General features: G+C 41.3%; 1 protein-coding gene across 1 annotated transcript; it reads left to right on the top strand.

Annotated features, from left to right (window-relative positions):
* The first annotated feature begins 14,035 nt into the window (after window positions 1-14,035).
* msh5 (mutS homolog 5) lies at window positions 14,036-16,545 on the top strand. Its single transcript, XM_063071767.1, has one exon. The coding sequence runs from the start codon at window positions 14,036-14,038 to the stop codon at window positions 16,478-16,480; it is 2,445 nt and encodes an 814-aa protein (XP_062927837.1). The 3' UTR covers window positions 16,481-16,545.
* Window positions 16,546-17,301: the final 756 nt, after the last annotated feature.

Here is a 17,301-nt window from a genome sequence, read left to right as displayed (position 1 = left end):
GTGTTCATTTCCCAACACCAGATCCAGTATGGCCCATTCTCTCTAGATGGACTATGTACATTTGATTTAAGAAACCTTCTCGGATGCACCTAACAAATTCTACCCCATCTAAACCTCTTGCACTCTATACAAATAAATATATTAAAACAGCTTATATTTGCATAAATTTCTTGCCAAAATACTTGAATTCAGAAGAATCTCAACAGTACTCCATTGTTGAAACAAGGAAGTTGTACCTGGTGTGACCAACTTGAATTTTATAATTTGTTCTACATTGGTAACCTAGTTTCTTGATGTTTCTTTGTACTATTTCTAGAAAGAAAATAGAAACAGAATGTGCAATAGTTTCCAAAATGTTTGAGAAGTTTGCCATTAAAATAAAACCAATGATAAAACTAAAGATGAGTCAAATAAATATTCTGCTGTAAAATTCAAAATAAACATTCTGGATCACCACATGGATGTTCATTGTTCTAAAATTGGTTTAAGCCTATTGTGGCATTGACTTATCAGCTATTTACCAAATTCATATGGGAGATTGGATAGTTTGCAATTAATTCATGTATATAAATTGCACATTGGACTACCCCACTGAGCGCTAGAGACAAAGGAAAAGTCTACCCTTGTGACTAAAGAGGCTGTTGCCGACATTCCCAATATCCACTTGCTGCTGAATCACTGATCATTTCAATGACACATTGTGAATGGCACAGAAGAAGCCTACTCTGCTCACTGCATCCATGCTAGTGCCCAGAGCAACCTCATCAATCCTATTGTACTACAACTTATTCTCTTTCAAATGTCCATCAACTGCCTTTCTTAATTCTTTTACCACTTAGCTACGCTCAGCAGCCAACCAACCTACCAGCTCATCTTTCAGATGCTGGAGGAAATCACAGCACCTGGTAAAAACCTATACAATGTCATAAGGAGGATGTGAAAACTCCACTCAGAGAGAACCAACTCAGGATTGTACCTAGATTTTTAATAATTTTTTTAAGATGCCGAGGCAATGCTGAACATTAAGAAATTATGACTGTTGGTACTGTGTTTTACACCGTGGCCCCTAAGGAATGCTGTTTCATTTGGTTGTATTCATGAGTATTCATGTATGGGTGAATGATAAATAAACTTGAACTTGAACTCAGGATTACACCTAGATTCCTGGAGCCATAAGGCAACTGTGCTAACTTTTGTGCCACTGTATTTCTCCTATCATCAGTCATATTTGGGTTTTGACAATTAGCTTTGTAAAAATGAAGGATTATTTATTGAGATACAACATGGAGTAGGCCCTTCTGGCCCTTCAAGCCACGCCACCCAGCAATGCCCTAATTTAATGCAAGACTAATCACGGGACAATTTACAATGACCAATTAACCTACCAACCACTACACCTTTGAACTATAGGAGGAATCCAGAACACCCAAAGGAAACCCATGCAGTCACAGGGAGAACGTTCAAACTCCTTCAGGTAGTGGCGAGAAATGAACCTGGGTCATTGGTACTGTAAAGCATTGTGCTGCCCTTTGCTTAAGGATCTTTGCTTAACCTTTGTCTTGGAGTTATAGAGCACTACAGCACGAAACTAGACCCTCAGCCCACCTAGTCTGTGGCAGCCTACTTCTGCCTCGTTCCATATATCTGTATCCAGACCATAGCCCTCCATACTTCTTTCATCCTTGTAACGTTTAATTTCCCTTAAATGGTATAATTGAACCCATATCTATCACTTCTGCTGACAGCTCATTCCACATTCACACCACCCTCCAAGTAAAAAAGTTCACCCCCCCTCCAGATTATCTATACTCTTCATAATTTTGTATACCTCTAAGATCTACTCTCATCCTCCTGTGCTCCAAAGAATGAAGTCTTAACTTATTCATCCTTTTTCTATAACTCAGGTCCTCAGGTCCCCGCAACATTTCTTCCACTCTTTCAAGCTTATCGATAAATTTCCTGTAGGTCGGTAATCATAACTGCACACAGTACTCCAAATGCAGCCTCACCGGTGTCATACAATTTCAACATCACATCCCAACTCCTGTATTCAGAGCCCTGATTTATCAAGGCCAATGTGCCAAGAGCTCTCTTTACAACACTATTTAACTATGATGCCACTTTCAGGGAATTATGGCTCTGTCTTAATGTCTAAGAATGGAAAATTATACAAGAGGTGGTCAAATAATTTTTTGGCACTATCACTTGATTAATGGGAGCTAAGTTTGGTATCCTTTGATATAAAGGGAAGTTTAATATTCTCACAGAATCTAGAATTTGAGCATTCTTGCAACTTACACTGAATATTCAAGAAAAGTAAATATTAAGTAAATTGTTTTATTATCACATGTACCAATGTACAGTTTAAAAAAACTTTGTTTTGCACACAATCGACACAGATCATTTTGTCAAATCAGTACATCAAGGTAATATCATGGAAAGCAATAAGATGCAGAATATAGAGCTACAGTGACAGAGAATGTGCAGTGCAGATATACAATTAGGTGCAAGTCAATGATACGGTAGAATGTAAGATCAAGAGTCTGTCTTATCCTCTTGTATGAATAGCTGAATAGAAGCTTTCCTTGATCCTGATGGTATGTATTTTCAGGATGTTTTATCTTCTGCCCTTTGAGATGGGGGAGAAGAGGTAATGTCCAGAGTCTTTAATTATGTTGGCTGTTTTACTGAGGCAGTGAGTAGAAACATAGAAAATCTACAACACAATACAGCCCCTTTGGCCCACATAGCTGTTCCAGACATGTCCTTACCACAGGGATTAAGCCTCTCCACTGAAATGTTATCATATTCCCCAATTAAGAATCAACATTGGCAACTGAAAGGAACCAGGCATTTAACAGCAGTGTACCCTCAGCACCATTTAAACTGGGCTTCCCTTATTCATCTTGCCCCGTTAATCTGAACCAAGCATAAACATCAAGTGCACTACGTGATCCACAGAAAGCAAATAGCATACAGCAGGAAAAAGTAATGTTTACACCATCATCACCAAATGATCTAAAATACACAGATGGCTTTCATTGTAATTGTATTAATAATAAAATATTAAAATGGAGTAGATTTTGTAAATATCAAATTTTGTAGATATTGGAGATATAAAGAACTACACCTTCTTACCTAACATCATGCAATTCACAATTAATTACAGTATACTTGCTATCCATATTTCCCATTACTCTGTACATACCAACTTTATCTGAAGGACAGAAAACCCTTAAGCTCATTGCAGATCTCATCAGCAATGCTGAGGTAGGGCCTTGCATGATCTAATTCAGTTACCTGACAGGCTAGAAAAAAGTTAGCCCAGAAAACTGTCAAGGAAAACCTTGATATGCTTCCATCAAAGTTCTCCAGCTTTTCGAATGTTTTTATGTATCCCTATCCCTAAATATCTAAAATTAAAATAAAATCATCAAAATCAAATACTTTAAAATAATTATAACTATTTTACAATTAGCAGAAAAAAAACTAACTTACCATTAGGTTTTTAATCTTCCTACAACCAAGTGAAACCAGTGTCAGGAATGTGGGGCAGAACTCTCAGTGATGAAAGGGAATCTCAGTAATTTTGTACTTTACTACTGGACTCCATGTGAAGTCTGGCTATGGTGTGAACTGTCAGATTCACTGACAGTTTGGTATTTCTGTTTTTTGTTGACCATATATGACACCCCCATATTACTTGCAGTCATGCAGGTATATGCCGGATATTCTTCATCTCTTTCTATTTTTATATATTTAAATTATGAGGATAGGTTTGCATTGCATTTTATGATGAAGATTCAAGAGTGATCTGTGTTTGTGTTAAACATTGTCAGTGGATTCACTGGTACACAATTATACTGCAGATCCTCCTTTTAACTGTGGTACATCTCCAGGAGCTGAAATATAAACTTCTGTTCCCATTGTTTCTTAGCTGGACAGGAAGTATTAACTCAAAAGTTTCTTCCAACTATGTGCCTGCTGCATAGCCAATTAAATTGCCAGCCAGAACTCCTTTGCTGTGTCTGTTAACCACATGCTGAGTCCATTCAAGAACAAATCCAACCTGTCATCTGTGACTTACTAGGAATTATTTATTGCCTTAATAACCAACTTGCCTGTGTTACCTTATAATAAATTTTGAAAAGTTTCTGATATATTTTTCAAGAAAACACATAGAGGCATCCTTTAGTCTAATTTGTTCCAGTGGCTTTAGCATTTGGATAACTGAACTATTGTGACTTAAGCCTTTAATTAAGTAAACAATACTATAGTTCAAACAAAAATTCATTAAGACCAAAAGACCGTAAGACATAGGAGCAGAATTAGGCCATTGGGCACATTGAGTCTGCTCCACCATTCAATCACGGCTGTTCCTTAATTCCTCTCCTCAACTCCACTCCTCAACATTCTCTCCATAACCTTTGATGTGGTGTCCAATCAAGAACCTATCCAGCTCTGCCTTAATTACACCCAACGATCTGGCCTCCACAGCCATCTGTGGTGACAAATTCCACAAATTCGCCACCCTCTGGCTAAAGAAATTTCTCCACACCTCTGTATTAAATGGACGCCCTCTATCCTGAGGCAGTGCCCTCTTCTTCTCCATCTTGTTTTATGGCGGTTAGCACCCAGCTCTCTCTCTCTCTCTCTCTCACACACACACCCCCTAACCTGCACTTTATCCTCCCATCTTTGGCCGTCCTAGTACCCTATTCCTACTTATCCATCATATCCTATAAAAAACCCCTGTACCCCTTAAGAAAGCTAAAAATACCTGTTCTCTCTCACCCATGCCCAGCAATCCTTTTAATGTGAATTCCTGCACCCCAATTCCATTAGATTAATTCTCATCATCTCTCCCTGTATCCCATACTTCCTGCAACTCAGAACTACATGTTCTACTGACTCCTCTTCCTGACATTCCTCACACAATCCTGTCTGGTGTTACCCTATCATTTTCAATGTTTTGTTTAATGCACAGTGCCCCAGCCTTAACCTAGTCCACACAGTTTCCTCTCTTCTGTATCCGCTATCTACCCTAGTACCTGCAACACTCTTTTGTATTTGATATAAATGCCTCCCTTTCTCCTCTCTGTCCCATCTTTCTTGCCACATTTGGTTGATTTTTTTCCCAGATTACACATTTAACCTCTGCTTTACTGATACTAATGTGCATTTCTATATTTTCTTTCTTTTAACACCCCCTTTGCCAACTCATCCACCCTCATTCCCCTTCAGCCCTACATGTGCTGTAACCCATAGAAAATTTACCTGACCCACCCCCCCGATTTGCAATTCTTGTGACTGACTAAAGGACTTCATAAAGTACATCTTGCCGACTGTTTGAGTGAAAAGACCTTAAACTTGCTAGAACTGAGGATGAATCTGAGCATATCAACACTTCGACTTGTCTAGCTTTCTCCACCCATCGCAACACAAACAACACTGCCAGCATCTCCACTGTATACACCCCTAACTTATTAGATGTTCTTCTGCTGATTCCAATTTCTTTTGCTGATATAGCCATCCCAAACCCTGTCACTCCTGTTTCAGGTTCCTTAGCACCATGCGTATAAATCTGAGTATAATCATTGTACTTTTCCATCACATTAGTTAAATGCACTTACCAAATCAGTTTTATATTTTCCTTTCCTTTTTACCTCTAACAAATACTAGTCTATGTCAGGCCATACAAGCTTCCATGAAGCTACAACCGGATAAACTACCGAAGGACTTATTCTTAGATCAAACACTCCACATTCTTTAGCAATATAATTCCCTACCGGACTATAGTTATCCCTCTGAAACCTCCCATTTTCCCAGCACTTCTGCAACACTCCTTTTGAAGGCTGTGCCCTCTTGTCCTAGACTACCCCACCACGAGAAACATCCTTTCCACATCTACTTTGTCTAGGCAATTCAACATTCAAAAGGTTTCAATGAGATCTCCCCTCATCCTTCTAAATTCCAGCAAGTACAGACCCAGAGCCATCAAACGTTCCTCTTATGATAACCCTTTCATTCCCAGAATCATCCTTGTGAACTTCCTCTGAACCCTCAACCATTGCCAGCACATCTTTTCTTAGATGAGGAGCCCAAAACTATCCACAAACCTCAAGGTGAGGCCTCACCAGTGCCTTATAAAGCCTCAGCATCACATCCCTGCTCTTGCACTCTAGAAATCTTGAAATGAATGCTAACATTACATTTACGTTCCTCACCACCAACTCAGTCTGCAAATTAACTTCAGGATGTTCTACGGAAGGACTCCTAAGTCCCTTTGCAACTCAGATTTTTGGATTTTCTCCCAATTTAGAAAATAGCCTGCATCTTTGTTCTACTACCAAAGTGCACGACCATGCATTTTCCAACACTGTATTTCATTTGCCATTACCTTGCCTATTCTCCTAATCTGTAGGTCCTTCTGCAGCCTACCTGTTTTCTCAACACTACCTGCCCCTCCACCAATCTTCGTATCATCTGCAAACTTAGCAACAAAGCCATCTATTCCACCGTCTAAATCACTGATATACAGCATAAAAAGCAGTCCCAACATCGACCCCTGTGGAACACCACTAGTCACTAGCAGCCGACCAGAAAAGGATGCTTTTATTCCCACGTTGCCTCCTACCAATCAGCCAATGCTTTAACCATGCCAGTAACTTTCGTGTAATACCATGGGCTCTTAACTTGGTAGGCAGCCTCATGTGTGGGCACCTTGTCAAAGACCTTCTGAAAGTCTAAATATACAACATCCACTGCATCCCCTTTATCTATCCTGCTTGTAATCTCCTCAAAGAATTCCAACAGGTTCATCAGGCTAGATTTTCCCCGAAGGAAACCATGCTGACTTTGTCCTATCTTGTCCTGTGTCACCAAGTACACCATAACCTCATCCTTAACAATTGATTCCAACATCTTTCCAACCACTAAGGCCAGGCTAATTGGTCTATAATTGCGTTTCTGTTGTCTTCCTCTTTTCTTAAAGAGTGAAGTGACATTTGGAATTCTCCAGTCCTCTAGCACCATGCCAGAGTCCAATGATTTTTGAAAGATCATTACTAATGCCTCCACAATCTCTACTGCTACATCTTTTAGAACCCTTGGGTGCAGTTCATCTGGCCCAGGTGACTTATGTGTCCTTAGATCTTTCAACTTTTTTAGCACCTTCTCCTTTGTAATAGTAACTGCACTCCCTTTTCTCCCCTCACACCCTTTAACATCTGGCCCACTGCTAGCATCTTCCACTGTGAAGCCTGATGCAAAACACTCACCTGCCATCTCCTTGCCCCATTTTATTATTACTCCGGCCTCATTTTCTAGTGGTCCTATATCCATTCTCATCTCTCTTTTATCTTTTATATATTTGAAAAATCTTTTACTATCCACTTTGATATTGTTTGCTTGCTTGCTCTCATATTTCATCTTTTCGCTCCTACTGATTCTTTTAGTGGCTCTCTGCAGGGTTTTAAAAGCTTCCCTACCCTCTATCTTCCCATGAATTTTTGCTTTGTTGTATGCCCTCTCTTTTGCTTTTACATTAGCTTCGACTTCCCTTGTCAGCCACAGTTGTACTATTTGGTCATTTGAGTATTTCTTTGTTTTTGGAATACACCCACCCTGCACCTTCTTCATTTTTTCTAGAAACTCACGACATTGCTTCTCTGCTGTTCATCCCTGCCAGCATCTCCTTCCAATTTACTTTGGCCAGCTCCTCTATCATACCACTGTAATTCCCTTCACTCTACTGAAATACTGCTACGTCAAATTTTACTTTCTCCTTATCAAATTTGAAGTTGAACTCAATCACATTGTGATCACTGCCTCCTAAGGGTTCTTTTACCCTAAGCTCCCTAATCACCTCCAGTTCATCACATAACACCCAATCCAGTATAGCTGATCCCCTGAAAGGCTCAACAAGAAGCTGCCCTAAAAAACCATCTCGTAGGCATTCAACAAACTCACTCTTTTGAGATCCATTTCCAACCTAATTTTCCCAATCAGCCTGCATGTTGAAATCTCCTACAACTATAATAACATTGTCCTTTTGACATGCCTTTTCTATTTCCTGTTGTAATCTGTGGTCCACGTCCCAGCCACTGTTGGCAGGCCGGTATATAACTGCCAGCAGGGTCCTTTTACCATTGTGGGTCTTAAATCAACCCACAAGGATTCAAAATCTTCTGATTCTATGATCAGATTCAACCTCTTCTGATCCTATCTTTCTACTGATTTGATGCCATTCTTTACCAGCACAGCCACGCTACCCCCTCAGCCAACCTTCCTATCCCTCCAATACAACGTGTAACCTTGGATATTCAAACCATCCTTCAAACATGATTCAGTGATGCCCACAACTTCATACCTAACAGTCTATAATAGAGCAACAAGATCATCCACCTTATTTTTTTACACCCTTTGCATTGAAATTTAACAATTTGAGTGCTGCATTTGCTACCCTTTTAATTCTGCATCCCTAATGCACCTTGCTGGCTGCAATTATGTCCTATTATCTGCCTGTTCTTCCTGACAATCTGAATGCATGCTATCTTTGCTTTTTTTAAAATCATATGTCCTATCCTGAGTCCTGTTCCCACCCCCCCCCGCCAAATTTGTTTAAACCTGCCCACTAGAATATTGGTTCCCCTCGAATTCAGGTGCAACCCATCATTTTTGAGTAGGTCATACCTACCCCAGAAGAGATCCCAATGATCCAAGAACCTGAAGCTCTGTCCCCTGCACCAGCTTCTCAGCCACACATAAATTTGCCAAACCATCTTGTTTCTACTCTCACTGGCTTGTGGGATGAGCAGCAATTACTATCCGGGAAGTCCTGCTTCTCAGCTTTTTACCTAGCTCTCTAAATTCTCTTTTCAGGACCAAATGTTTGGAAATAATCAGGGACAAAACTTGCAGTCAATTGAACAAATATGAATTTTTTAAACCATTTTTAGAACCTGGATGACACAAGTAAGGGCAGCGTATATAGCCTATCCATAGTTGACTTTGAGAGGGTGATGGCGAGCCACCTTTTTAAACTACTGCAGTCCTTTTGGTGAAGGTACTCCCACAGTGCTGTTGGAGAGGAAGTTCTAGTACTTAGACCCTGCAACAATGAAGGAACAACAATGCATTTCCAATTCAGTGGTGTGCATCTTGAGGGGTATCTGCAAGTGCAGTATTTCTTAGAAATTGCTGTCTCTGTCTTTCTTGGTGATAAAGGAAGTGATGTTGCAGTAGCTTCGATGAGTAACTGCATTTTGTAGACGAGCAGCCACTTATGTCAGCAGTTGAAGAACTGAATGTTTAGAACGGTGGAAGGGGTGTCAATCAATTGGATTGCTTTAATCCTTGATTGTTTTGGGGTGTGATTGAATACTCTCCACTTGTGTGCATGTGTTCAGCTCCAAATATGCTCAGGAAAACTGACATCATCCATGAGCCCCAGCTAATTTCCAATGCTATTATCTGACCTGCTTTACAGAGCAAAGAGAGCTCTAGGGTTTATTGGCAAGAAGATATGCTACTCCTTCTCACTTCATTCAGCAAAAAGACATTATTGTTATGTCAGGCCATCGAAACTTCTCTGGATAAATGACCCATTCTTTAGTATTCAAATACCAGGGTCTGTAATTGCTGAGGATAAGGATGTTGTTGCAGCCTCTTCCTCCCGTCAGTTGTTCATTGTCCACTATTATTTATGATTATGATTATGAAGACACGTAGTCCTCTTTTATTGTCATTTAGTAATGTATGCATTAAGAAATGATACATTATTTCCTCCCGTGTGATTTCACAAAACACAGGACAAACCAAGACTGAAAAAACTGACAAAACCACATAATTATAGTTACAAACAGTGTAACAATACCATAACTTGATGAAGAAGTCCATGAGCACAGCAAAGTTCAAAGTTTCTCAAATGTTCCACATCTCATGCAGACAGGAGAAGGAAGAAAAACTCTCCCTGCCATGCCGACCACAATCTGACTCTGAGTCATCCGAAAACTTCGAGCTCTGATCAGCTCTCCGACACCGAGTACTGAGCGCCATCTCTGTCTGAACGATTCGACCTCCTTCTCGGTCGCCAAAAGCAGGCAAGGCCGGGGATTTTGAGGCCTACCCTCCGAAAGATTCCCGACCACACAGTAACGACAGCAACCAACGGGCGTTTCAGAAATTTCTCCAGATGTTCCTCTGTGCTTTCACGTCCATTCTCCATCAAATCAGAATTGTCCACGGCCCCTATTTGACAGATACGATATCATTTTTCACTGGAGGGCTGTGCACACGTAGGCGCATCACCATCTTCTCCTCCCGCTATTAAGACTAAATGTGGCAGGATGGCAGGACTGCAGAACTTAGCTTGGTTGTGAAATTGTTTAGTCTTATCTAATGAATGGCACATTGGCCTTTATAAAGCAAAGTACAGGAGTGGGATTATGTTGAAGTTGTACAAGAAGACCAAATTTTGGGGTATTTTGTGCAGTTCTGGTCACCTACCTACAAAAAAAAACAATTAAGATTGAAAATGTACAGAGAAAATTTAGAGGTATGATGACAGGATTTGAGGATCTGAGTTGTGGGGAAAGGTGAATGGGTTTGGACTTTATTACCCAGAGTGCAGGAGAATGAAGTGAGATTTGATAAAGGTACACAATACAAATAATGAAGAGTATATTCAGGGTTAATGCAAATAGGATTTTACCAAAGTTTTGAAGTACATTTATTATCAAAGTATGTATGCAGCGTACAACCCTGTGTTTCATTTTCTACAGACAGCCATGAAACAGTTCAATCTAGCACTGTATCATTTGTTATCTGCAGGCCATCCCGATCAAAATTGTCCAAAATAGCAACAAAAAAAGGAGCGACATGAAACCAGAAACACACCATAACATGTACTACAGTGTCCAATCCACAAACTGTGCCAATTAAACCTTGCCCAAGACCCAGGACTCCAGCACAATCCTCTGGCAGCATCGAGCAAGAGACCATTCAAATGCAGGAACCTTCTTCCGGGAGCAGCGAGCTAGGGGGAGACAGAGACCGTCACATGCAGATATCTTCCTCTAACAGCAGTGAAAGGCTAGTTGACGGTGCTGAACACCCATTTGCCTTCCAGTCTCACCTCGATGATTTCAATCTTCCTCAATGCTCTAATTGGCAAGATCAGTGAGAAACTGAGTCAATCATGGGCTCACACCCCACCTCAAAGACTTCCTGGCCTCGAGATTGCATGCTTCACTGGAAACCTCGCCGAACACCCGCGGAGACAGCAAAGTACCAGATCACTCAATCAGCCTGAAAACACATCACCAAAATGTAGATCACAGGCTCCAACAGTAGCAGAACCACACTTGAAAGAAAAAGACGTTAAAAAAAAGGTGAAAGAAGTTGTTTTGTGAACCACCTGGAGGATGTTGCTCTTGGTCACCTTGTTCGCTGGCACCATGACCAGAACCAGAAGTCATCGGTTAAGGGTGAAAGGTGAAATATTTAAGCGGGACCTGGCAGGGAACTTCTTCACTCAGAGGGTGTTGCAAGTGTGGAGCAAGTTCCAGAGGAAGTGGTGGATGGAGTTCAATTTCCATACTTAAGAGAAATTTTGATAAGTATATAAATGGGAGGGGTATGAAGGGCTATGGTCCAGCTGCTGTCACAACTAGGGATTTTTTTTTAAAGTTTTTTTTGTCATTTAGTATGAGACTGTATTTTCTCTTTAACTCAGTGTCAGCTTTGTCTTTGGATTGTTTACCTTTTATCTCCAATTGTCTTTGCACTAGCTCTAGTTTTTTCACTATGTTTTGCAGGTGTCTCATTTGGGATCACGGAGATTGTTTAACTTTTGTTTTTAATCACCTCTATTCAATTTAGGATAATTTAATTAGCACAATAATGTCAGTGTCCGGAATTCCTACAAGCTCCAGGGTGTATTTCGGGGGGGTATGCCAATCCTTCTTTGTTGGGTTGCTGTGGTTCCTTGTTGAGTGAATCTCAGACTGAGTTCTTCTGGGTATCATCAGTGATTTATGTTCATCAAGATTCAGTATTGTTTGCCTCAGCTTGTTAGTTTTCGGTAATTTTTGAAGTAAGTCTTTAGTTTTATTTGAATTGCTTAAGTCTTCTTGATTCCTGCACTTGAGTTTGCTTGTGACCCTCACAGGTGGTGTTGATGGGACTAGGCAGAATAATAGTTTGGCATGGGGAGGTGGGCTGAAGGGCCTTCTTCTGTGCTCTATGACTGTTGTTCAGCACGCATGTAGTTCTGTACTATAGCTCCTTAGGATGGCGTCTCATCATTTTTTCAGCATGTCTGATACCTTTTCCAGCAAAAACAAGTGACAGTTACGCACTGCCTTGTGGTTATAGATTATGATAGTGTATACCCGCATTTCTAGTGTTGTTAATAGTACACAGTATCTCATGATGCCCAGTTTTGAGCTACCAGATTTGAAGTACCACACAATAAAGTATGAGCGTGGGACTTCAGCTCCACAAGAAATAGGCAGTGGTTATTTCTACCACTGCTATCATGGTCAAATGCGTCTGTCACAGGTCAATTACTGAGGACGATGTCGAATAAGTCTAGCTCTTGCAGCAGACGCAATCTTGATCAGTAAATGCCAGGATGGATTTTTTAAAAGGCAGATCATTATCAAACCCAACCTGATGTTTTGTTTTATTGAGTAACTAAGGAAATCATAATAACTGTATATTGTAGACAAATCTGGGTGCCACAGCGTGGGGAAGCTGAGATGGCTTCAGAGACAGTGCAGGAATGGTTCTAGAGATGAGAGATTATATTTATCGATAAGAAAAGTAGGGGATTATACTTGGAATAGAGGAGATTGTGACAGCATCAGAAATTTAAAATAATGAAAGATAATGTACCAGGTGGAAAGAAAATGTTCCAGAAGGCTGATGTGTAAAGCGCAAGAATCAAAAATACCCTGTATACCCTTTCTTGTTTTGTGAGTGAAATACAGTACCAAAGAAGTAGTAGATATAGAAACAACTGTAGCTTTAAAAGGTAACTGGAAAAATACACATTTTTAGGGCTATAGGCAGTAGATAAGCTGGATGTGTTGGATTTATTTTACACATGGCCAGTACTCCCTTCAAAAATTTGTATGGCTTCCTTCCTTGCTTTAATTTTCCTGGGAGTCTGTAAAAGTCAAAGATCTTCCAACTAGCAAAGGAATCTCTTTACACATTAAATATAGAGCAGATGTCCACTACTTTACCTTCAAAGGTCCATTTAATATCTTTAAGACTATACCATTTTTCTTGTGTCCCCCCCCAAAAAAAAACGAAGATGTTAATAAGCAACTCACTCAATCTGTTTAAACTTATTTGGCACATGAAACCCTTCCTTCTAAAGCTCTATTTTTGGGTTTCTCATCCTAAATATCTATATAAATGATATGGAAGTTAATACCAAAGGTAGAGCAATCAAATTTGCTAATGTTACAAAGATGTATACAAAACAAGTTCTGAAGCTGACAAAAGAGATATAGTTCAAGCAAACGGGCAGCCGCCACCAGGTGAGCATGACACCAGCCCAGCCGCGGCCCCACACGGGAGAACGGGACTGAGCGTGCCACCTGCCCAGCCGCGGTCTCGCACGGGAGAACGGGACTGAGCGTGCCACCTGCCCAGCCGCGGTCTCGCACGGGAGAACGGGACTGAGCGTGCCACCTGCCCAGCCGCGGTCTCGCATGTGTGACACCTAAGTTACCACTGCCTCGCACGCGACAACTTGCCTAACCGTCAACTCGATCGAACGGAGAACCGGACCGCGTCCAACTCTTGCCCAACATCCATCTCGAACGCGAGAACGGAAATACGCGTGACACAAGCCCAGTCGCCACCTTGCGCGCGTCAGCCCGGCAAAACGCCGTCTCGCGCAGGTGACCAGGATTGCGCATGACACCCGTCCAACGGCCGTCTCTGCTCAGGGTTCGGGACCTGACACGCAGTACGAAAAATGGCGGCATTAGCGCATAATCCGGAAGAGTCTGAAACGATGCACCGCTATAAAGCGAATATTGCAATGAGCAATACTGCTACCCCAATGGCTGTGGTAGATGACATGGATAATTCGTCACAGCCCGAGGTCTATGTCAGTGTCCTGTGGCATAGTGGATATCTGGGGCTTGTTTACTACAGCACAAATGAATGTACCATTTACATCATGCCCGATGCCCCAGACTCTAAGGATTTGAAGTTACTGAAGAAAGTGCTGGAAGAAATCCAGCCCCGGTGTATTTTAACAAGTGCAAAGCAAGACCACAATATGGCAGACTTCCTTCAAGCGATGGGGACTGCCAACAATGGAGAGGATGGGAAACCAGAAATAGCTCTCCTCCCCAACACGGACTTCGGGCTCAATATCAGCAAGCAACGTGTGTTGTCAGCAAACCTGCCTATTGTCCCCTCCCACCTGACCGAAGCGGAGAAAATCATGTACCTGGCGTCAGTCATCCCATTCGAGTGTGCCACCATGTTGCGGGCTCTTGGAGGGCTTTTGAAGTTTATAGAGAGAAGGAGAATTGGAGTGGAATTGGAAGATCCCAATGTAAGTGTCCCCATTCTGGCCATCAGGAAATTTGCACTGAATGACACGGTGCACATTGACCAGGACGCTTTCTGCGTGTTGCAGATTTTTAAGTCTGAAGTGCACCCATCTGTATACAAACTGGCATCAGGGCTGAAAGAAGGACTCAGCTTGTTTGGAGTTATGAATCGCTGCAGATCCCAATGGGGGGCAAAGCTGATGAGACTGTGGTTCATGCGTCCTACAAAAAATCTGGAGGAACTGAACAAGCGGATGGATGTCATCCAGTTTTTCATGCTGGCCAGAAACACTGAGGTAGTGCAGACACTTCAGGACTGCTTGAAGCATATCAGGAATGTTCCAATGATTCTGAAAAGAATGATGCTTTCCTACACTAAAGTGAGTGACTGGCAAGCCCTTTATAAGACAGTATACAATGCTATGTGCATTGGAGATACTTGCAGGTCCCAGCCCAGGTCTGTAGAACTTTTTGCAAAGATCTCAGGGACTTTCACAGATGATCTCCATTATATTGCCAGTCTCATCACTAAAGTGGTGGATTTTGAAGGTAGCAATACCGAGAACAGATTCACTGTTCGGCCAAATGTGGACCCAGCTATAGATGAAAAAAAACGTAAACTGATGGGTCTATCAGATTTCTTAACGGAAGTAGCAAGGAATGAACTAACACTACTGGATAGCAGGATTCCATCATGTTGTGTCATCTACATCCCTCTGATTGGATTTCTTCTAACTATTCCACGCCTTCCAAGCATGGTGGACAAGGATGATTTTGAAATGGAAGGACTGGATTTCATGTTTCTGTCTGAGGGTAGGCTTCATTATAGAAGTGCCAGAACCAAAGAGCTTGATACAATGTTGGGAGATTTGCATTGTGAAATCCGGGATCTTGAGACAGCTGTCATGTACCAGTTGCAGGCAAAGGTTTTGGAGAAGTCCACAGTGCTTTACGATGTCATGGAGTACACAGCCCAATTGGATTGCTTAATTGCCATGGCTGTTGTAGCCCGAGAAAACAACTATATAAGACCAAAATTTACCAGCAAGAATATAATCAACATTAAAGATGGAAGACATCCTCTCATGGAACTGTGCACAAGGACATTTGTTTCAAACCCTATCAATACTGGTGGAGAACATGGAAAAATTTCTATCCTTACTGGTCCAAATTCCAGTGGCAAAAGTGTATATCTCAAGGAAGCTGGCCTAATAGTATTCATGGCACTAATAGGTAGTTATGTACCAGCCACAGAGGCAGAAATTGGATTAATAGATGGTATTTACACAAGGATCCAAAGCCGTGAATCAGTGTCTGTGGGACTTTCCACATTCATTATAGACTTAAATCAGGTGGCAGCTGCAGTTAACAATGCTACAGAGAGATCTCTGGTATTAATTGATGAATTTGGAAAAGGAACCAACAGTGTTGATGGCTTATCACTCCTTGCAGCTGTTTTAAGGCATTGGGTGAAGCAAGATGTGAAATGCCCCCATATCTTTGTATCTACCAATTTTCATAGTTTAGTTCAGCTTAACCTACTCCCTGTTACCAAGCTAATGCGCTATCTAACACTAGAAACCATACAAGATGGAGAGGAGTTAGTGTTTTTCTACCAGTTGAAGGAAGGTGTCTCCACTGACAGCTATACTGCCAATACAGCTATATTGGCTGGGATGCCACCACAAGTAGTGAAGCGAGGGTTACAGATTTCTGACCTGTACCGTAGAGGGCAACCCATCTGTCGCCTTGACTGCCCTTCAAAATCCAACCAGTTTGAAACACACAAAGCATTGGTGGATAAATTTCTTCAGCTGGACCTCAATGACCCTAATATAGACCTGCAGGAATTTTTGAGTAAGGATATTTTGGCGTATATAAATTCAGAACTTTGACATGCTTCCTGCTGCAGGCCATTACCTAAAACAAACCAAACACATTACTACCCAGTGATTTTTAATAGATAAACAGAAACCTAGATTTGCAATTCTTCAAACGCTTGGGTAAGTGTATCAAAATCAGTTAAGTTTGTAGGTCCCAGCATTGTGACATTGACAACACTGCAGGTAGCTCCACATGTGAATTGAAATGGAAAAAATAAAACAAGTTTTGATCATAATTTATAAATATGTCCAAATTATTGATTTGGATTTGGCAATGCAATGGTTTGAGATCGCCTTGTTCAGGTGAATTTTTAAACATATGAGAATTTAGTTAGGTGATATTTAATAACTACATTGAACTCTCCTAAACTTTCTCTTGGAGAAAAATCATCAAAAAAAGTGGTAAGTGGAATAGACAATAGGTGCAGGAGTAGGCCATTCGGCCCTTTGAGCCAGCACCGCCATTCACTGTGATCATGGCTGATCATCCACAATCAGTACCCTGTTCCTGCCTTATCCCCATAACCTTTGACTCCGCTATCTTTAAGAGCTCTGTCTAACTCTTGAAAGAATCCAGAGAATTAGCCTCCACTGCCTTCTGAGGCAGAGCATTCCACAGATCCACAACCCTCTGTGTGAAAAAGTTTTTCCTCAACTCCGTTCTAAATGGTCTACCCCTTATTCTTAAGCTGTGGCCTCTAGTTCTGGACTCCCCCAACATCGGGAACGTTTCCTGCATCTGGCGTGTCCAATCCCTTAATCTTATATGTTTCAATCAGATCCCCTCTCATCCTTCTAAATTCCAGTGTATACAAGCCCAATCGCTCCAATCT

This window comes from Mobula hypostoma, chromosome 2 (genome assembly GCF_963921235.1).
Source record: "Mobula hypostoma chromosome 2, sMobHyp1.1, whole genome shotgun sequence".
NCBI lineage: Eukaryota > Metazoa > Chordata > Chondrichthyes > Myliobatiformes > Myliobatidae > Mobula > Mobula hypostoma.
Note: the sequence above shows the minus strand (reverse complement) of the source record. Positions and strands in the feature narration are given on the sequence as shown.

What these genes read in the sequence shown, in the direction of transcription:
- msh5 (XM_063071767.1), top strand. Translation starts at nt 14,036, where the DNA reads ATGCACCGCTATAAAGCGAATATTGCAATGAGCAATACTGCTACCCCA.